This window comes from Lithobates pipiens, unplaced genomic scaffold (assembly GCF_037356315.1).
Source record: "Lithobates pipiens isolate NorthernLeopardFrog02 unplaced genomic scaffold, aLitPip1_a1.2 Scaffold_3, whole genome shotgun sequence".
NCBI classification, from domain to species: Eukaryota; Metazoa; Chordata; class Amphibia; order Anura; family Ranidae; genus Lithobates; species Lithobates pipiens.
The window spans coordinates 96,555,707-96,578,028 of NW_027507790.1; the positions used below are offsets into that span (position 1 = coordinate 96,555,707).

The 22,322-nt window shown below is 42.0% G+C and overlaps 1 protein-coding gene across 10 annotated transcripts in view; it reads right to left on the reverse strand.

Moving 5' to 3' along the window:
• The window catches only part of TAOK3 (TAO kinase 3), a 401,409-nt gene that overhangs the window by 32,021 nt on the left and 347,066 nt on the right, over positions 1 to 22,322 (reverse strand). For all 10 annotated transcript variants that reach the window (XM_077462074.1, XM_077462072.1, XM_077462066.1 and 7 more), the window contains 2 exons: positions 10,009 to 10,137; positions 1,439 to 1,642 (listed from right to left, as the gene is read on the reverse strand). In XM_077462074.1, coding sequence (XP_077318200.1) covers positions 1,439 to 1,642; positions 10,009 to 10,137 — 333 coding nt within the window. The remainder of the gene's footprint in view (positions 1 to 1,438; positions 1,643 to 10,008; positions 10,138 to 22,322) is intronic.

The following is a 22,322-nucleotide window of genomic DNA, read 5'->3' on the forward strand; positions in this document are numbered from 1 at the left end:
TAAAGGCACCCACCCTCCTCTCCAAGCACACACCAGGGGAATCGACTGCCTCAGATGTGAATGTTTCCCAGTGAAACTGTGTAGAGTGCTAGGGTCCTGTGCTGTGCAACATTAGATCCCCACCCCTGCCTCCCAGAAGCCGAGAAAAATCATCTAAACTGTGTATTTTGGAATGCTGTGGAGGAGAGAAGGCCGCAGATAAACAGGTACAACATTATGTAGGAGATTTTAATGCATCACCTGAGGCTAGTCATTTCAGTGGGCTTATATGGGGGTTCATCATCTCTTTTAGGCCCCAATCACAGTTCACGTAGCGCATAGGGCAGCCCTACTTGCTAGAAGCGTGGCAAAGAAGCTCCAGAACTTTTTTTTGACATGGAGCGTTGTGCATTTGTAGCATGACAAAACGCGCGTCTGTGTTTGGGGTACCATTAACAGTTCACACTTTTGCAGCACGTTTTCAAAACATGTGGCAAAACATAAAATTTCCTGTGTGCTCTCTCGTTTGTTATGGAAATGCCAAGTGTGAATGTGGCCTTAGGGAACCAAGACTGGATACGGCACTGGTGGAGGCTCTAGTTTCAGAGTGAATTGCACCACATTGATAAGAGCCAAAACAGTCTCTAAGGCTGAATTCACATCCAAGCAAAGCAACTTTGAGGAGTTTTAAACATTTTACATATGTATTCAAACTAAGGGGGAGGAAACCAGTTCTTACAGACTCAAAAATGCCTGACACACACCTGGGAAAAAAAAGCTTGATTCATGTGTTTTCAGGTGTCCCCATTGAAGTCTATGGGGCCAAAAATGCCTAAATCTACCTCAAAATTAACTCATGTAACTTTTTAAACTTCAGGGATCCAAGTGCTTATATGTGAACAGATACCATCATAATACATGGGATTGTGTATGTTGAGCATTTTGGAGCTTTAAAATGCTTACATGTGAATGGGGCCTTTATTTGAAAGTGATGAGCAAGCTCATTAGTCAAAGACTGAAGTGATTTAGAATTAGACAAAGTCTCTGTGGGTGATGGCACAGAAGCCAATAAGATCACATACAAATCAGGTAACCTGCAGGGGAAAGGTTGGGAGTGTACTTGTGGTCTTTGACATAAGCTATAGGTCACTTAATGATTTATCTTCAGGAAGCAGTTTATCAATTTTGACTATTGTAGACTTCTAAAATTGAAAATATATCCAGTTCATGTGGTACGCCATTCATGCAAAGGCATTATTAGATAAAATGCTAACAGATACAACCAGTCTAAGATGCTAGCAGAACAATTTTAATCTTTGGAAAATTCCAAACTAAATAGGTATCCAGCTTATATAAGCATCAATGTACACATCAGTCTTAAGAGAATGTAATCAAGTTATTAACATTAAGTCTACTGAGAAATATGCAGAAATGCATTAAATTGAAAGCAAAATAATACCTCACGGATGTGCTGCTGCTCAACTTCATGCCTTTTGATCATTATCTTCCTCTTGAAGAGTCGGCAGTTTTTCTCATAGTACAGTCTCTGTTGGCTAAGGAGTTGAGCTTCTTCCTCAGCCTGAGTGTGCTGGAGGTTCTCTTTATGCTTTGATATGCGTTCCTGTTTTTCTTTCTTGGGCGTGCTATGATCCTCATTCATTTCCTGGATGCAGAAAACCACCAGTTAAGGCCAGTATGTTATAATATTAAAATGTAATGGGGAAGAACATGAATACCATAGTCCTTATATTGTGGATTGGTAAAGGGGTACAGATGGTGTTTGGGGGTTTTCTATACATAAATATAGATGCCCATAAACAAAAGATGCTCTGGACATATGTAAAATACCCAGAGTTATTAACCCATCTTCCAGCAATATCAATATATAACTGATTCGTTAGTGCAGATTCTATTTACTCCAGTCATCACTCTCACCTTAGGATACTGCACATCAGGTAGCAGGGATGCTCTGCGGAAAGAAATTTTATACTACCTTACTGATTAAAGATCAGTACCGTCCAAGTGCAGCGGATTGAAATAGAACCGAGCCTACCACATTAGCATGAAGATGATACATGAGCACACAAAACTATCTTAAATTCACTAATCTTTAACAGTGATCCATATGCCACAAGGGGCTCTTCTGTAACAGAATCTCTCCAGAACCTCGGGAGTGAGGAACTTCTCACATAATCACCTGCTTAGTTATGTACATTCTATATGTATTATGCTAACAGCCATTATACAACGCCTTGAATTATTGCGCTGTTTACAGATATAAAAGGGTTGTTGGATATGTAGGTGAGATGGCACATGGCTAAACATGCATCTATGGCTACGTGCATTCTTTTATCTATGGAGCAATCATAAAGACCTCATGTCACTCAAAATGGCTTCATATGCTTGAATGTGGATCAAGCAATCCTTAGCCAACTGCAAACAAAAGAGTATTTGAGACAAAACACCCTAACTATTACACTAACTGAATAGGTAGCCAAGAAGTCTGTGGGGTACAGAGATAACACAATTGAATGTGGGCATGTTGCCTTTAACGGCTAGAGTTTTAGTACATTTATTGCATTTGTTCTGTGCATTTTAATGTATTGGGTTGATTAATAAATAGACACCATGTTATGTTACTGACACTGGAGTGTACACTGTACTTGTTAGTCTGCAAGAACATGACACATCGTTCATAAAAATAATTTGCTGCCTCTGTATAGAGGCTAACATCTTACAGGCAAAAACCATGCCGATATCTGCAGCTCTATAGTTCTGCACACTAATCGCCAGCCTTATAAGGCCAAGTTTAATCTACTCACCACCTGCTTTAACACTAATTCCTGCACCAATGTGGTGCAACTGTGTGCACTGCATTTAATGAGGAGCATTAAATGAGGAGCAACAGTTTTTGCTGCAGGGGCCATGCATTGCAATGGTGGCATGTAAACACCCCAGTTTGCTGCCTCTGGAGCTAAAAAGGACACAAAAAATGTATCTCAACCACCAGTTTGTCACATCTTACGCCTCCTCCCCCGCCAACCACAAGTCTAAAAGGTCCCTAACTATATGCTGCATTCACCTGAATAGATTAGGCCTAAAATTAACTGCTACGATAATGATGGATCCTTAAGTATTTCTTTCAGTCAATCTTCCACATATGAGAGTAAGGAAATGGTACCATTGACATAAGCGGTAAAATCGCTTTAAGAAATAACAAGCACCTCTGACCATTGGAGACACTTTTTTCGCTGTTCTAGGAGAGAAGAAATAAGAGGAATTTTGACTTACCTGTGAGTTCCATATCTTAGGAGTACAGTACAAGAAACTGAAATATTATTCATAGACCCTGGGTTATGAGGCTTATACCTTCAGATGATTAGACATTGGCAAGCTTTTAGAGACACTTTCCTTGCCACCTCCCCTTAACCAGACACCACGCACAGTCCTCAAATGCAGCCCTGTACTGTACTTTAAGATGAATAGTTTACAGATAAATTAAAATTACTATTATCCTAATCATACAGTACAGGACACAGGCAAAGTATTCATAGACCATAGGACATCCCAAATCAATGAATGAGAAGGGTGAGTGACAACTAGGCAAACAAAGCTGTGCCAACAGGCCCAATAATAAGGGACAACAGACCCAACTTTGTAAGTGCTGCTGAAAGAACTTTGCAGTGGAAAGATGCATTTGCAGTAGATTGAACATCCATCTGATAGAACTTTAATAAAGTATGAACAGAGGACAAGATAGCATCCATACCAAACTGGGCTACAGGGGCCTGGTGACAAAATGCTCAGGAAGCTCCCATTGATTTGGCAAAATAGGCGAGTGAAAGCACAGCATGAATGTAAGCTCTAGCAATAAGATTTCTTATCCATCTTGTGATGGTGGACTTGAAAGCAGGAAGTCCCTTGCAAGGTCCTAAGGACAGGACAAATAGCGAATCCTTATGTTTAATTGAATCTGTAGCTTTGAGGTAGACTAAATGGCATTGACCAGGTCCAAACAATAATGAGATAGTTTCTTTGGATGCTTTGGAACGGGTCATAAAAATGGTCGGACTAGGTCGCTGTTGAGGTCAAAGACTAATACCACCTTGGGAAGAAATGATGGTCTTGGGGCATACGACAACTCTGTCTTTGTGAAGTATGAGGAACCGCGCCTTACAGGAGAAAGACACCAAATCAGACACACGTATGACAGATGTGCTAGTAACCAAAAAGGCTACTTTACCAGTGAGATCTTCGAAGGGAATATCACTGATAGGTTTCAAAGTGTGGTTTCTGAAGGGTAGAGAGAACCAAGTTGAAATCCCAAGGGAGCACAGGGTGCTGTAAGGGGGCACGATACACAAAGAAAAGTTTTTACAAGGGAGAGTAAAGCCAGAGGCCTGGTAAAGATAACAGACAAGGCTGGGACCTCTCCCTTTAGAGTGCTTAAGCCTAAGTTCTGGTCAAGACTCGATGATTTTAGAAAGGCCAGAATGTGAGGCACAGAGTAATTTCTGGGCTTGATGCCTGTGTTCACACCAGGCAAATAAGGATTTCCATTATGGTAGTAAATCTTCCTGGATGTGGTGTTGCCATTAGCAAGGTAGGAATAACAGACTCGGAGCCCCTTTATATTTTAAGACCCATGTTTCAATAGCCATGCTGTTATAGTCAGACTTTGAAGCAAGGTTAGAATATTGGGCCCCGAGATAGCAGATCTTGCCTGTAGGGAAACAGCCAGTGATCGTCTGCTAGAAGACTCTGGGCCAGTTAGGTGCAGTTTGAATCACCATCATACTGGAGGGTGTATGCTAGTCTAAACTGAAAACAGGGAATTATCAAGGCATATGAGGTTAGGGGTAGAGGATCAATCGTCCTGACTTTAACAGAGGAAGATTGTTGTTGATTTTAACGACTAAGATGTCTACATTCAGATTGCCCTATTTTTGACATATCAGATTGAAGATGTCTGGGTAAAAGACCCATTCCTCTTGATCCAAGTGGTGGTGGTTGAGGTAGTCTACTTTCCACACCTAGGATATGGACTACAGAAATCATGGGACCGTGCGCTTCCGTCCAAGAGATTATTTGGCTTGCTTCTTCAAGGCTGCATGACTTGACCTTTGATGTAGGCCACAGCCATGGCACTGTCCGAATGCACCCTGACTGGGTGTCCACACAGAAGGGAGGTTCAAAGTTGTAGAGCCAACTTAACTACTCTGTGTTCCAGAAATGTTGATGGGGAGCTTGGTTTCCACTGGTGACCATATTCCCTGGACTCTGAGGGATTGGAACACTTGTCCCAAGTCTGAAAGATGGGCATCATTTGTTGTTCTCACAATCACTAGTGATAGGGAGGGAAAAAGGCTTCTTTATTTTTAAGGCTGAGCATGAAATCCACCAACATAAGGAGTCCCTTTATGGCTGAACAAGAGCATGGTATGCCAGGATACGGAGTATACCAGTTCCAGGTAGACAAGATGTTGTAGAGTATAGCTCTTGAACGCAAATGGACAAATGGTATAGTGTCAAAAGGAGGCTACCATGAGGTCTGGAACTCGCATGAAGAATTTCATTGTAGGATGCCACTTTGATCTTAATTCTCAAGAGTGGGTTCTGAGGAAAGAATTTTCTTTTTTGGAAAGAAAAACATTTGCTCAGGATGTGTCCAGGACCAGACCCAAGTACTCCAGGCGAAGAGAATTTTTTTTTTTTTAATTGATCACACAACCGTAAGCCTGGAGCATCTGAATTGCCCTATGGACCTTTGCTGACAGTTAGATGGTAGATCAAGCCTTTAGGAGAAGGCTGTCTAGATAGTCTGTGGCCTGGATGCCCTTAGGTTTGAGAAGGGCAAGATGAGGTGCTGGGACCTTTGCGAAAACTCAGAAAGCAGAATATAGGCCAAAGGGCAGTGCAACAAACTGAAAATTATTGTTGGCTATTGCAAAGCACATACAGATAGGCACCTTGGATGGCCCCTGGTCTCAGGATAGCGAATTACCAACCTTGCAGATTTTTGGAATTTGAACTCATTTGTTACATATTTGTACCATAAACAAGTATGAATTAAATCCTTTGAACCTATCTTGTGGTGTTTAGGGCCTTTGTCCAGTAAGCTGCAATGTGACATATTGAAATTGCAGTGAGAGCTGGCTGCCAGGCTGGGCCTGCAAGTGTAAAGTAAGTTTTTCAGAGCATCTCAAACTTTCTATCTGCAGAATCTTTGAAAGAGGGAAAACCTTTCATAGGTACAGTGAGATGTTTAAAACTGAGGCAGGACCAACTACAGGGTCAGTTCACTTTTGAAACTTTTTCTTTTACACTGGCTAGAGTTTGAAAAAGATTTTGGGAGGTGTAAAAATCCTTTCTGGAGTAACCTAATCATCATAGATTGCACATCATCTGTTCATTAACACAAATGTTTTGTAAGTTTTTGCATGTCTCTGTGTCCAGAAGAGGAGAAGTATGAAGTTGCAACACCATGCCAAGGCTTTTGTGTATGGCAGAAGTGAGGTTTTCCACATTAGCAATGTTCGGTAGGTTCCTCCAATACTGCCTCAATGTCCTCATTCCTCCCTTTCTGTGTCTGCCTTATCTAGGGCAGACATATCAGGATCTGACTGTGATAGAGAAATGGGAAGAGAAAAGGTGTGGTATTTTTGAGCCCTGGGCAAAGAGGGTTGATTAAAGCTGTTAGCTATCTGAGGAACTGTGACATAGATTTGGAAAAATCAGTTTTTGTCAAATAGGCCACATTTTGCATCTTTGAAATCGTGTTAGAATTGCCTGCAAAGACCATTGCATGTTAGAACCAGTCCTTGCTCTGGTGCAGGGGGGCTTATTAGCACAGATTCAGTGTTGTGTGGACCTTTGACAAAATTAATGTTTGCCTGTGGTTTTGCAATGGCTCCCTTTTTCCTGATTATACCAAAGGTGTGTGAGGGTATTCCCATGTGGGGTACTCATGGAGTAGAGTGCCGAATATAAAGTAGGTGTGTTCAGAGTTTGAATACAGTATACCAGGTTGTAGACCACCCTGTGGTGAACCCTCATATCATGAGGGTGGGAGGAAGTGCCACCCCACCCCTCAGTGGGTATACCCCTGAAGGGATCTTCAGGGCCTGAGTTCCATAGGAACAGGACCATGGCCCTGCAATAGCACCCTGTGGCTGACTACACGCGTTGCATTAAGTGATCCAGTGCCCAAAAAAATCCACAGCGTGGAATCTGGACATGACTGCCAAGGTTTACCTAGGTTGCACCGATCTGAATGTACGGCTTTCATTTGAGGCAATAAAAGGCAGTGAGAAGTGGATTAAAGAATTCTAAACTAAAACAATAAAGATACATTTTAAATTAAATGAGCTAAGTGATTTCTCTATAAAAGGAGAAGTACTCTATGACCTTGAGAAACTAGCACAATACTAAAGACTCACAGATTGGGGTAGGGTTATAGCAGGGGCACCCAGGGGGCATGTCCTTAAAAAGCTTGCAGTGTCCAATCACCTGAAGGCACAGGTCTATGAATACTTTGCCCTGTATTGTATATAAGATAAGATAGCGTAATTACCACAAAGGATGCTCAAAATCTGAAACATTGCTTGATTTCACATGGATATTTTTTGATAATCTTAAGCAGCCCATAGATGATTTGATTTTCTTTTCTTCCACAAAAAAAATAAAAAATCGCTAGATTCCCCCATCAACACAGTCAGTGGTAATGAGGGAATGCCTCCTGCAGCACTATGGTGTTCTGTCAGTGAATCGGCCAGTAGAGCGCAATGATTACTGTTAGCAGCTATTGCATGTAAAAGATCTGACAGGCTGTTGTAACAAAGTTGATCGATGGATCAACCTTGGTACAATCAGCCTGCCCAATAATGGATTGAATCTTGGCTGGTCCCCGCTGAACCTCGATCCATATAAGGCTGGCTTTAGACTGTCTTGCTCATTTGAAAACAATTTGGCACAGTTCCTCTTCCAGACTGACTGACAATCAGCTTGATTCACCCCACTTTCTTCAAGCTCTAAGCAGGGGCGTAACTATAGGGGGTGCAGCAGTTGCGACCGCAACTGGGCCCTGTGATGCAGGGGGCCCATGCAGCCCCCTCTACATATGGCCGGCAGCAGCATAGGCAGCTAGCACACACTATTACATACCCCCTCCATAATCCCTTGGGGACAGGGACCCCTTATCACGTGAGGACAGGGACCCCCACCTCCCCTGGGGACAGGGACCCCTTCTCACCTGGGGGCAGTAACTTCATCTGCCCTGGAGAAAAGGACCTCATCTCTTCTGGGGACGGGGACCCAATTCTGCCTAGGGACAGTCCCCCAATGGGGCACCTAAAAATGTAAAATAATTTAATAAATAAAAACTACTGATACCAGTGGTGGAACTACAGGGCTCACAAAGGTCATACCTGTGACCACGCCCTGGGGTTCCACCGCCGGACTCAGAGGGAAGGGCCCTGGCTGGGGTTTAGGGGGGCCCTTCATGGTTTCTTGCATCGGGGCCCTGAAGGTTCTAGTTACGCCACTGGCTCTAAGAATCAGTCATGAAAATGCTGCAGACAGCATGAATTGAGAAGAGTCTGGTGCACTTAAAAAAGATTCTCAGCCTTCTAATTGAGTGCTGCATTGATGCACAATGATGCCGCCATTCTAATTCTAGAAATCGTAGGGATCAGCAGTACATGCTAAAAAGTGAGCAATTAGTCCAATAACAACATTTTGGAGCTTTAAACAGCTCTATCCTCAGGCAAAAAGTGACAAAACCTAAAACACTCCTGCCTCCGTCAAAGAGTACCAGAAACCAAGGAGATAAATTCCCCTAAAACACAACCCCCCCCTCACCTTCAGTGCATGCAAACAAATCAATACTAAATAAAAGGAACCGCCTATTTCAGAAGTGTCAATCACTCCCATATATTGTCCAGCCCAGCAATAACTGATCATAAGGTAAACTAAAACCATATCGCAGGAGGGAGAGATATGCCTGATAGCAGGAATTTTATCTGTAACTAGTCAATCTATATGTCATGTATTTAGAAAAAGGCTCACTGAAAGTGTCAGCGGACTCCTCCACGCATATGGTCAGTAGCGCCCACTATTGGCTCTAAATTACATTTTGCACTGGTTGCTAAGCAAATGAAAGCCTCTGCAGCTGTGTAATTGCGCTTAACTAAATTGTGCACTGGTTGGTAAGCAGACAGTAGACGCAACTGAGCATGTACAAGGGGTGGAGTCAGCGGGTACTTTTTTCCAGTGTCTGCTCTTAAAGTGTTTCTAAAGTCAAATTATTTTTTACCTTAATGCATTATTTACATTAAGGTAAAAAAAAATAAAAATAAAAAAATGCTTTACAGATTCCTGTCCTCCCATACGTCCCTAAATATTACATGAGACCTAAATCAATCTAGCACTGTAGGCAGCTGCATCTTCTCTCTCCCCTCTCTTCCTCTTCAAACAGGATTTTGGGCAGCAGCAGCAGGAGCCATTGGCTTCTGCTGCTGTCAATCAAATGCTGTGAGGAGGAAGAAGAGGCACGGTTAAGCCATGCTGTGTATCTATTGAGTACGACTCTATAAACACCCAAAGCTCAGGAGTGAGCACACACTGTGCGCCCCCATAGCAAGCAGCTTGCTATAAGGGAACACGGAGAAAAGGAGGAGCCAAGATAATCAGTGGGGGACCCCAAAAGAGGAGATTCGGGGCTGCCCTGTGCAAAATCATTGCACAGATAAGGGGAGTATACCGTGTTTATTATAGTAATAAAAAATGATTGCCTAACCAAATTGTAACACTAACTCTAAATAGCTTGCATATAACATTTTCCCAAAGAGACCACATAAGCCTCAAACAGAAGCAGCCTATAACAGCTGAAAATTCACAAGAACTCAATATGTGATATTTCACACCGTCGGTCTTGCTGATTTAGGGCACCAAATCTGGAAGAAAGTAACCACTTTTTTTTCTTAGAGATTCTGGTGAAGCTTCCCAGAGTCAGGTTAGTACTGCACATGCCTCTTTAATCTTTTCCTTGCAAATCTTGTACTGCTTTTTCTGACTTTCTAAGAACGATGTTAAGTCTTTCTTTTGTTGGGCTATGATCTGCTGTTGAAATCTCCTTTCATCCGCTGCAGCCATCTTTGCCTGTGAGCAAAAAAAAAAAAAAAAAAAAACACATTATTTTGTCATTTAGTATATTAACAGTGCTTTGCATAACACACCACATTCAACTTTTTCACGATTTGTGGCATTGCAATCTACAATTAAATCAGATTAAATGTCACTGATCTACACAAAAGAGTTCATAATATCAATGTGGAAAAAACGCTACACAGAATTTATCACCACTTTTCTTGTAAAACCCCATATATTAGCAATTTTACAACCAATTTTGCCCTCAGAATTAACATATTTGGAAGAATGAAGTCCAACTATGTGTAAGAGATACATCAAATACACCCAGTTTCTAGAAGGCCTTGGAACTTGCTACACAAAAGATATAAAACAATCAGCTTTATGATGAACAAGACACTATGAAAACAAGTCTGGATTAGCACAAATAAAAAGTAAAAAAACAAAAGTCCCCAAACTTTAAAGTGTAAGTTCACCTTTACAGAAAATCTGTAAAGTGAACTTACACTGGAATCCTCCAGCAACCCCCACCCCCGAGGTCCCACTTTATATGAAGCTGAGTATCACCCGCTAGGAGACATTGGGTCACTGCTTCACCAGTCCAGGGATTTGAAATCCTTGCGGCTTTCTCTCTTCTGCAGCGCTGACAGGACGGGCTAGGCGGGTTTAGAACTAGAATGCCTCCTATACTGTAAGTACTTTTGCAAAGTATGTTTAGGAGATTAAACCACAGGGATTTCAAATCCCAGGACCGGTGATGCGACGTCCCGATGTCTCCTAGTGGGTCATCGCCGGCTTCACGTACAGCAGAACTGTGGGGACGGGGAGGGGGCCCGGTGTAAATTCAGCTTACAGATTTTCTGTAAAGGTGAACTTACCCTTTAAACATTTCTAGAGCACTTTTACATCGCTGCATACAGAAATATGGAATATGAAAGGCAGACTACTAAAACTCATTGACCGGGTAAGGAAGGCAACTCTGAGGTCAATGGTAATACAGAAGGCATTTCCTAGACGCACAGCTGAGAAGGCAGTTGTATGTAAGAAAATCATAAACCGGATGCTCTACAAGGCTGAGGCTTAAAGCAGAACTACACTGCATCTGAGTACTAAAAATAAAAAAAACGGCTATTTGATCAATTTTTACTATTCAAAGCAAAGCCACATATCCATCCATGTCTCCATGCTTTATTTTGCTGAGAAATCAGTTTGAAAATCACCCCTTAGCATTGATGGCTGTAGCCGCAAATGATTCACGTAGCAATTACTTCCTGGAGTACATGTGCCCTTCGCTCAAGCATGCAGGCAGGAGGGTATGCTTAACTGAGAAAACCACTCCTCGCCTCCTGAAGACTCCTGGGATGTATTACATCATTTGCCTAGGCCTGAAAAACCAGAAAGTAATAGTCCACATACATGCGAGAAAATATACATATGAAAAAAGAAAAAAAAAAAAAAAAGAAAAAGAAAAAGAGAAATATAAACAAACAATCTCCCAATAATTGTCCATTGTGCTTGTGTGGCGAAAGTGCTCCAAAACTAAATATAAAAAATAATCTTGCGTGAGGAAAGTGCTCCAAACAATATCTTGCACCACCTCTCGCTGTGGCCCCTTACCTCAAAGGTAAGATCTAAAAACGCCTGTCTCAGTAAATGGGTAATTTTCCACAGGTATCTTCACACTCACTTATATTATGTAATATATTGCTTAAACGGCAAGACTTCAAATCACTATAAACGCGTGAAAAAAAAATATGGAGAGACTATCATGGTGCAGTATCAAAAGGTATCACAATTTATTAAAAGAATTAAAATTACTCACAAATATAATGCACTTGTAAAATCCAGTGCACCAGTTCACATGCAGCATCAATGATAATAACCATAGCCCCCTTAAGGATGAGCAACCCTGGATCAATGCTAGAGATGGCCGAAAGACAAACGGGTGTAATGACTTCTCCTGGTGTTGGTTGAGCAATATCCAGGCCCTCAAATCCTGTAATATCTCCTCTATTTCCTACCACCTGGTAAGAAATAGACTTTCAACCATCTCTAGCATTCATCCAGGGACAGTCATCTTTAAGGGGGCATGGTTACTGTTTTCGTAGATTTATTGTAGCTACTCTGCGTTAGAGTTTTCATTTCCACTGGTCTTTCAACACACTTCAGTGATAGGCTGCACCACTTGTGATTGTTTATTATTTGGGCAAGCGCGCTTTATTTAAATGTTTTTTTTTTTTACACTGTGCCTTTTTTTTGGATCAACTTTATTGCTATAACAAAGGATGAAGTAAATAGCACAGCATGGGCCATGATATGCACTTTTTTATGGAGAGATATGGGGTCTATAAGAGGGTTTTGCGTACAGAAGTTGGTATACCTATATTGGCAAACATATTGCATCAGGTGTATAGGAAGCTGTGGGTCAGAAATTTTCTGCGGCCTCCTCATACATCATTTATGGGTTCTCTTCAAAATTTTCCATGTCATCTTCTTCTAAGGAAGGTAGCTCCACTTCTGACTCAGGCCGAGAAGGTCTAGGTGGAAAAGAAACCTGACGCTTTTGGGCTCTAGACAGTGATAGCCTAATTAAGGTGGTTGGTTGTCTGATACATTCTGACATAGTTGCAGAGAAATCTACCTTGATCAGATAGACCACTAAATGCATGCCCAGACAAACTTAGAATCGGGTGCAGAGATTTTTTGTTAAAATTATGTCCTGCTCCAAAGCAAGGGAAGCATGGAAGAAAATGTTTCCTTGGTTTCCACCATTCCAATCAGTGAGGGTATTTCCCAATGGGGAAATGGGCTAAACATGTCATGTGAAGGATACACAGGAAGCCAGGTGTCGATAGTCCTGTAGCAGAGCCTTTAAGGCAATATCCAGTCTGTACACTGTATGATTAAGAATATAGGATTTTAACTGCAAGTAGTCAGGTACATGGGGTTATGCAGCTGCTTTAGCAGATTACACTGGCAAACAAGTGAGCCAAGAACAGTCCAGCATAACCCCAAGAAAATAATTTTATTTGTACAGTAAAGGACACAGGCTGGCCAGTAATGACAGGGAAGAGGCTTGAATGATCTTTCTAGCAATGGCAGAACAGGAAGCAGAAGGCCCTTCGAGGAAATCCTCAGAAGTGACAGACAGCCATAAGAAAGCTGTATCTAAGTGATAAACTCAAACAGCATGTACCACACCTAGACAACGAAGGGAAATCTCCTTCAGAGAGAAACAGAGATAGTAAGACAATTTCTTACGATGGATGGAAGAAATCACCTTGGGAAGAAAACCGGTCTTTATCCTTGCATAAGAAAGGTTTCCTTACAGGATAAGGCTGCCAATTCAGAAACTCTTTGTGAAAGTGATAACAACAAAATAGGAAACCTTGCAATTAATGGTAGATAGAAAATAACCCCCAATAGGTTCAAAGGGGGGTGATTGAAGAACTGACAGAATTGGGCAGAGATGCCACAGACTCAATGAAGAACACACCAGAAGAGCAATGTGTGTTACAGACAGCTTGAAGTCCTTCACTAAAGGCAAATTAATCCTTGGGACAGAAGACACTGATGAATTGGGAGGGCCCACAGAGACTCTGCGAGGAATCTAATGAGGTCTGAGATCATGGGCTAGTTTGGTGCAAAGGATATCACTGAAACTACCTCCATGGCAATTCTGTGGCGTGGAAAAAGGAAAAACAGAGATTAAAAGGCATAGATCAGGTTGAACAGATCCCACAACATCCACAAGCTAGATAATCCCAGAAACTGAAGACAAATCTGGCCAATTTGCTGTTGACCTTGGAAGGCAGAAGTTCCACATCTGGTGCCCCCCACCCGCATCAGCAACCCTTAAAACACCCTGGGGTGAAGGGACTAGTCTCCGGAGTACAAATGTTAACCACTGTGGAAATCGCCTCCCAATTGTCCGTGTCCAGAATGTAAATATATGGTCAAGCAAGAATCTGATCAGATTCCGTTTATGCTGCAAGACTTCTGGTACCCCCTGCTGTATCATTGTCCAAATGAATCCAGGTCGCGTGACCTTGAAGTTGTGAAATCCACCATTGCAGGGACACCCAAATCTCTCAGTGTGCCAGGATAGTAATTGATAGATGATCTTCCCCAAAGTCCCCTGTACTGAGAGGGCATTCAGAACTCCTCCCCATTACAACAGGCTGGTATCTTACCCAAGGACCTTTCAGGCAAGTGGGAGAAAGGACTTCCTTGGTTTCAAACACTGAAACCATGACCCATCATTTTGTCCTGAAGGATGAAAATGTTGGGAGAGGGATGTCTTCAGGATCTGAACCAGATACTCCAGTCAATGAGATGGTTCCAGGTTCAGCTTCTGTAGATTCAAAATCCACACGAATCTCTGCAGGGTCTGGACGGTCTATTGGGTGACAGAGCTTGAGTCAACAAGTAAAAGATCGAGCAGATATCCCCACCACAGGTGGTGATGCAAGGGAAGGATTTGGGGACTGGGGCTAGCACCTTGGAGAAAATCTGAGCTGCAGTAGAAAGACTAAGGGAAGAGTGACAAACTGGGTTTGTTGCGAACCAACAGCAAAACACTCAATATGGAACTTTTGTATGTAGAGGAAGGTGCAACATCTTCAGATCCTGTATAGGGCAGATGCCCGCTTCAGTTTTGGGGATAATAGAAACCTTAGAACTGACTCTTCTCCAGAACAATGGCAATGACCTTCTGTGAGATGAGTTGCTCCAGAGCAGCCTGGAGATCTGCAGATAGAACATGGAAAGCCTGACAACCTGAAAAGGGATGGAGATAGAAACTGAAATTCCAGCTTTCAGCCTCTGGATATCGGGCTTAGGACCCAAAACATCCAAGTGTACAGGAACCAGATTGTTGCAAAGGCAAGCACATGTCCCCTCCCCCACTTGAAAAGTGGAAGCTTCCCTCACTGAGAGGAAGACTCATTCATGAAACTTGGGGGTGCATGCCTTATGGCAGAATGGAGTTCCAGGCTTTGTGTTCAAGACCTGGAAGAAATGAAAAGAACTGTTCTTAGGCTCAAAAGAAGGTGGTTTCACTTTTTTTTTTTGAGACAAAGGGTATATTTCTGACAAGTGACTTCCTTGATAAAATTGTTCAGTAATTTTCTCAACAGGTGTTCCCCATCAAAAGGCATACGCAAGAGGCGATTCTTGAGCTGAAGCACTGCAGACTAACATTCGGCTCAGAGGATCCTCTGCATGTGCACAGAAAAGGTCCCATTCTGGATATTTGACAAATACTGTAATAGTCACTAGACTGTCAAAGTAATAAAGCAGGACCTCATGGCTTTAAGGACCCATCAGGACAGAACCAGAATCCTGACACATGTTCTTAAACTAGACATCCAAGGTCTGGCTGCAATTTCAGGATGCAGGGCAGGGCCTGCAAGTGAAAACAAGGCCTTAAAAAGGGATTCCCACATTTTACAGATCTTAAAGGACTGGGTTGTCAATTAATTGGACAATTAAAGTCCAATTTTTTGAAACGCCCTTCTAAATTGGATATGGCTTGGCAAATCGCTTGTCAGGATTAGGCCAGTCACCATAAAAATTGTCTGCAAAAGTGAGTGCACATGGGAAATATTTGGCAGGCCAATGAATTTTTAAACAATGCAGGGTGGTGACTTTAGGCTCAGCTGGCGCAGGCTGCTACACACTAACACATGCAAAATGGGGTCCTGCCTTCTGAGTCAGACAACATGGCTGAAATCGTCCCCATAAATTCAGACGAATGGCAGAAACGTCTCTGAATAGGGAGGAGGATGGAGCCACATTTGAAGGGGTTAAAAAGACCTTTCAGGAGGGTAATCACACAGGCAAGGAACAGAGATCTGGACTATTGGTGTCAAGATTCTTAGGGGGGACACTACACATCCTCACCCATGGAACTGTTAGCACATCGTAAGCAGCAATAGCCCACAGGACTATCCCCTTTATGCTTATGATCAGCCATAATATTGCTGAGGAGTTCCCAAGAAGCAATGTATATAAATAAGCAATGGTTCCCTTCTCTCAGAGAAAAGAGAAGACATCCAATCTCCTAAGAATAAAAGATAAAAAAAAAGGCATGCTGGAAGTAGGAGGGGTTATACTGGGCTTTGCTTCTAGATATGTACCTGACTATATCACAAAGGTTTTCCGTATGTGCAATTAGGAAACAAGTTTTTTGACTCTCCTAAAACGTGGTAAATTCTGGTCTGTGTCCTGCAGTTTAGAGGCTTTTTAGAGTTTTGGGTGGAATTAAGCCTACATTCCTAGGTCCTCATTTTACATGGCCACCAGTACCCACTGATTGTGCAGCGGTGCATGAGTCTTTTTGTGAGAGCTAACCGAGGCTTGGAGCTCCTCCCTGTGCTTCAGGAGACAATCGTGCTGCAAGAGACCAGCAAGGGCGCATACACACACACATTAGGTGTCTATGTCTGCGTACTGGCCAGGCTGATGCCTGTGAAAAAGTTGGTGTCTGGGCTGAATCAGACAGAGGGTCTGAGCAGATCAAAGTAGCCAGGAGGCTGCACTTTGTTTTCTGTTCTGTAGGATGCTGCAACCCCCGCGAGCGAAACCAGATGTCATGAACATTTTTCTTTTTATTAAAATGTGGAAAGCCTTTAAATGCAAAGATGGTGAGTGAACATCCTTGAAGCTCTACACTTGATTTTAAAATCTCAATATATTAACCTCAATAAAAACATTTGTTGTCTGTGCATGCTGCGTGTGCTATTCAGTACATCAAAAAATGATACTAAAAACAGCACTGGTGATAGCAGTCGTGAACGTGCATAGATCGTCCTCTTTCAAAACGGAGGGTATGGTAAGAACCATTTCATTGCTGTAACAGTGAATCCACTGCGCTACTGGCAAGGCAGTGTTTCCATAACATTTGCCATCATAAAAGCTAACAAGGTTGGTGGAATGTTCATCCTACATGCAGTAAACGCTGCTTCAGATAGCAGAGTTACATCCGTGATTTATTTTTCTCTCAAAAATCTGATGCAAATTTTATTTTTAAAAATCCAGAATAAAAAGGTTATGTATGCATGTTACCACAGTTGCAATGCAAACCTAACAGAAAGAAACACCCCCTTAAAACTAGATGAATGGTAAAGTCTAAGAGCTGTTTGACAGCTGAGTAGGGAGACAGGTTCAGTGTATCCATGACAACAGCCTGAGCCCGACTGCTCCATTTCTGAACATCGTGTGCATAAGACACCTATGGTAGCAGGATAATAGGGTGTGCAAGTTTTGCTGAGTGGAGCATTTGTTTCACAACCATAATTTATCATATAGGGAAGGGTGCTCTTCTTGCTTCATTTTCTGGGAATGAAGGCTGCAGAGACATGCATCACACAGCACTAATGCAGCAGGCAAGACAGGTGTCTGGATTTTATTCTCCCTAATGCAGTGCTTCTGTTTTTCTTTTATAACCTTCTGTACTTTTAAAATACCTCAAAAGAAAATTTGCTAGAAACAGGCACTTCTATTTTTTTTTTTTTTTTTTGACATCCTCCTCCAATAAGGGGGAAGTCTGCATCCTCTATCAAGCAGGAGACAGCAAGGACGATGTGCCGTAGTGTGCCATGAAACACATGCAGCACAGGAGGGAAAGCTGCATTTCTGAACAGTGTCTCCATCATGTACAAGGGACTCGCTTGAGGAAAAGGTGATCTGCTGTCACTCAGAATTGAAATATGAGACAAAAATAGCACAGCATATTTTTCAGGCTCGTGCAAATATTGTCTAATATTTATCTCTGCCTATACTTGCATATATACATATTTACATAGAGTATCTCACAAAAGTCTGTACACCCCTCACATTTTGTAAATATTTTATTATATCTTTTCATGTGACAACACTGAAGAAATGACACTTTGCTACAATGTAAAGTAGTGAGTGTACAGCTTGTATAACAGTGTAAATTTGATGTCCCCTCAAAATAACTCAACACACAGCCATTAATGTCTAAACCGCTGGCAACAAAAGTGAGTACACCCCTAAGTGAAAATGTCCAAATTGGGCACAAAGTGTTAATCTTTTGTGTGGCCACCATTATTTTCCAGCACTGCCTTAACCTTCTTGGGCATGGAGTTTACTAGAGGTTCACAGGTTGCCACTGAAGTCCTCTTCCACTCCTCCATGATGAAAATCACAGAGCTGGTGGATGTTAGAGACCTTGTGCTGCTACACCTTCCATTTGAGGATGCCCCACATATGCTCAGTAGGGTTTAGGTCTGGAGAAATGTTTGGCCAGTCCATCACCTTTACCCTCAGCTTCTTTAGCAAGGCAGTGGTCGACTTGGAGGCGTGTTTGAGGTCGTTATGTTGTAATACTGCCCTGCGGCCCAGTTTTTGAAGGGGGGGGGGGGGTGATCATGCTCTGCTTGCTTCAGTATGTCACAGTACATGTTGGCATTCATGGTTCCCTCAATGAACTGTAGCTCCCCAGTGCTGGCAGCACTCATGCAGCCCCAGACCATGACACTCCCACTACCATGCTTGACTGTAGGCAAGGTACACTTGTCTTTGTACTCCTCACCTGGTTGCCACCACACACACTTGACACCATCTGAAATAAATACGTTTATGTTGGTCTCATCAGAGCACAGGACATGGTTCCAGCAATCCATGTCCTTAGTCTGCTTGTCTTCAACAAACGGTTTGCATGCTTTTTTGTGCATCATCTTTAGAAGAGGCTTCCTTCTGGGATGACAGGCATGCAGACAAATTTGATGCAGTGTGTGGCGTATTATCTGAGCACTGACAGGCTGACCCCCCCACCCCTTCAACCACTGCAGCACTCATACACCTATTTCCCAAAGACAACCTATGGATGTGACACTGAGCATGAGCACTCAACTTTTTTGGCTGACCATGGCGAGGCCTGTTCTGAGTGGAACTTGTCCAGTTAAACCGTTGTATGGTCTTGGACACCATGCTGCAGCTCAGTTTCAGGGTCTTGGCAATCTTCTTACAGCCTAGGCTATCTTTATGTAGAGCAACAATTCTTTTTTTTCCGATTCTCTTTGAGGTGCCGTGTTGAACTTCCAGTGACCAGTATGAGAAAGTGAGAGCGATAACACCAAATTTAACACACCTTCTTCCCCATTCACACCTGAGACCTTGTAACACCAACGAGCCACATGACACCAGGGAGGGTAAGACCCGTTTCACACCGAGGTGCTTCACAGGCGCTACAGTGCTAAAAATAGTGCGACCATAGGGCCTCTCCTGTCTCTCCAGTGTGGTGCGCTTGCAGGACATTAAAAAAAAACTCCTGCAAGCAGCATCTTTGGAGCGGTGTTATACACCGCTCCTGCCCATTGAACTGAAGGGGCACCGTTGCCGAACCATCGGCAAAGCGCCACTACAGGGGCAATTTGCAGGTCAGTTCAACCCTTTTTCTTAAAAAAAAAAAAAAAACAACACCTCCCCGCTAGGGGCCGAAAACCCCCACAAAAACGACGGGAAAAATGGCGGCACTTTACCGCCGACACCCCGATGTGAAAGGGGCCTAAATGACTAATTGGGCCCAATTCGGGCATTTTCACTTAGGGGTATATTCACTTTTGCTGCCAACGGTTTAGACATTTAATGGCTGTGTGTTGAGTTATTTTGAGAGGACAGCCAATTTACACTGCATACAAGAGTGTACAAGTGTAGACTCACTACTTTACATTGTAGCAAAGTGTAATTTCTTCAGTGTTGTCACATGAAAAGATGAAAAGAATCAAATATTTACAAAAATGTGAGTGGTGTACTCACTTTTGTGAGATACTGTATATACAAAAACAATGGTATATTACTGACTTTTCCTGAATGGCATAAAAAATAAGGAAAAAACTGATCTGAGATCAAGTGGGTTCCTAATGCATCTGTTTTAGCATTTCCACGAAGATACATTGAACATACATTAGGCAACAACCAATTTGCGAACAGTAGTTTAACTGGCACTAGCACATGGGAGTGTTAGTTCTTCCCATGGCTATCTAAGATTGTGTTGTAGCAGATGCACAAATACAGGCCAAATATAGTGATTGGTGTTCCTTTCTTGTGTTGGTTTCCTCAACAAGTCCACAATAAGGAACTGTGCCTGCTCTTAAACACTGACCATACATAAGCTAGATGGGCCTCTAGATCACTGTTCTATGCCCATAAACTGGGGTTCTATAAACAGACCTTACTTATAAACCGCTTCACATCAACTGTACAGAAATATGCGGCCTAGGCTTGAAAGGGTTATACCGGGGTGATGCATGCAGCTGCAGGCATCACCTGGTACCATTTTTTTTTTAGAGCCACAGTTGACTTTCTTGTGATAACAACCAATGCGGCTAAAAGCTGCTTGGCTATTATCACAAGGAGCGGGAGGGGACATCCACCACCCCACCTCTTGCCGCGGCTCTCCCTTCCCCCCGGGCTTCAACTGGGTCCCGGATCTAGTAATCTGTAAGTGATTGTCATGACATCACTTCCAGTTTACTCGGCTGCCAGTGGCGCCAATTAAAAAAAAAAATCCCTAGTATTCCAAAATGCAGATTGGAAAGGAGGGATTTTGGATCTTTTGGGCCCCAGATCCCTGCATAAAGAGTACCTGTCCCTGACTATTACAAGGGATGTTTACATTCCTTATGACAGCAATAAAAATGATCAATTTCTAAAGAGACAGTGTAAAAATAATAAAAATGAAAAAAAAAATTGCTTGCACACAGAAACAAACGCATACGTAATTGCAACTGCAAATGTAAACAGTGTTCAATCCACACATGTGAGGTATCGCCATGATCGTTAGAGCGAGAGCAATAATTATAGTACAGGACCTCATCTGTAAATCTAAACGGGTAATCTGTAGAATTTGTAAAGCATTGCCTATGGATTTTTTTTTTAGGTACCATAATTTGGCGCCATTCCACGAGTGTGCGCAATTTCAAAGCAAGACATGTTAGGCATCCATTTAAATCGGCACAACATCTTTCAGAGGATACAAAAAAATTGGGCCAACTTTACTGTTTTGTTTTTAATTTATGAAAGTGTCTTTTTTTCCCCAAAAAAAAATTGCATTTGAAAGACTGCTGTGTAAATACTGTGTGACATAACATATTGCAAAGATTGCCATTTTATTCCCTAGGGTCTCTGATAAAAAATACATATACATACATACATATATATATATATATATATATATATATATATATATATATATATATATATATATATATATATATTTATTACACACTAGCAAAAAAATATGAATTTTAACATGTAAGCAACGTGTCAGAAAAAGGCTCAGAGAAATTAAATTAAAAAAACCCGCTCAAAAAAAACCCATCCATTGGACAGTCATTGAACATTGTACAAGCATGAATAATTGACGTTTGAAATCAATGGCAAAACACAGACTAGTTTGGAAATACAATTATAATGCATGTATTGAAAAACAGATAATTGAAAGAGTCCTTGTCAATTATACATGTAGAAAAATGTATGTAAATTTGTAACAAAAAAAAAAATATATTAATCTTTTCATTTTTTTGGGCAAACTAGTCTGTAAAACATTGCAAGTCAGTGGCTTGTGTATGCAGTGCACAAGCTCCTGCAGATTTTCTCCCGTTCCTTGTCTGTACTGAGAATTTTCAGATTTTCAGTTACTGAGATGGAGCAAGTGTCAATGGACTACATACGTGGTGATCACTACACCACTACTACACTGCCATAGCCCATTCATTCTCAGATCTCAAACATTTTAAAAGGCACAGCTACTCTGGGGTAAACCACCTCTGCACACTGTCAGAGGAGGGGTCAGTTTGAACGTTACATGCTAAATTTCGGCGTAACCTAGTCTAAAAAGTTGGAATTACCCTTTAACTACTTGAACGCCAAATGGTTTTACCCCCTTCAAGACCAGAGCATTTTTCACTACTCAGCACTGTGCTACTTTGGCTGCCAACTGCGTGGTCATGCAACACTGTACCCAAATGAAATCTTTATCAGTTTTTTTTTCACACAAATAGAGCTTTATTTTGGTGCTATTTGATCACCACGGGGCTTTTTTGTATTTTTTTATTATATAAGCAAAAAGAAACTGCAATTTTTTTTTTTTTTAAAGATATTTTCTGCTTTCTGTTATAAAACATACCCAATATTTCTTGAGGCCCCAAAATTCCTGGACAGTTCAA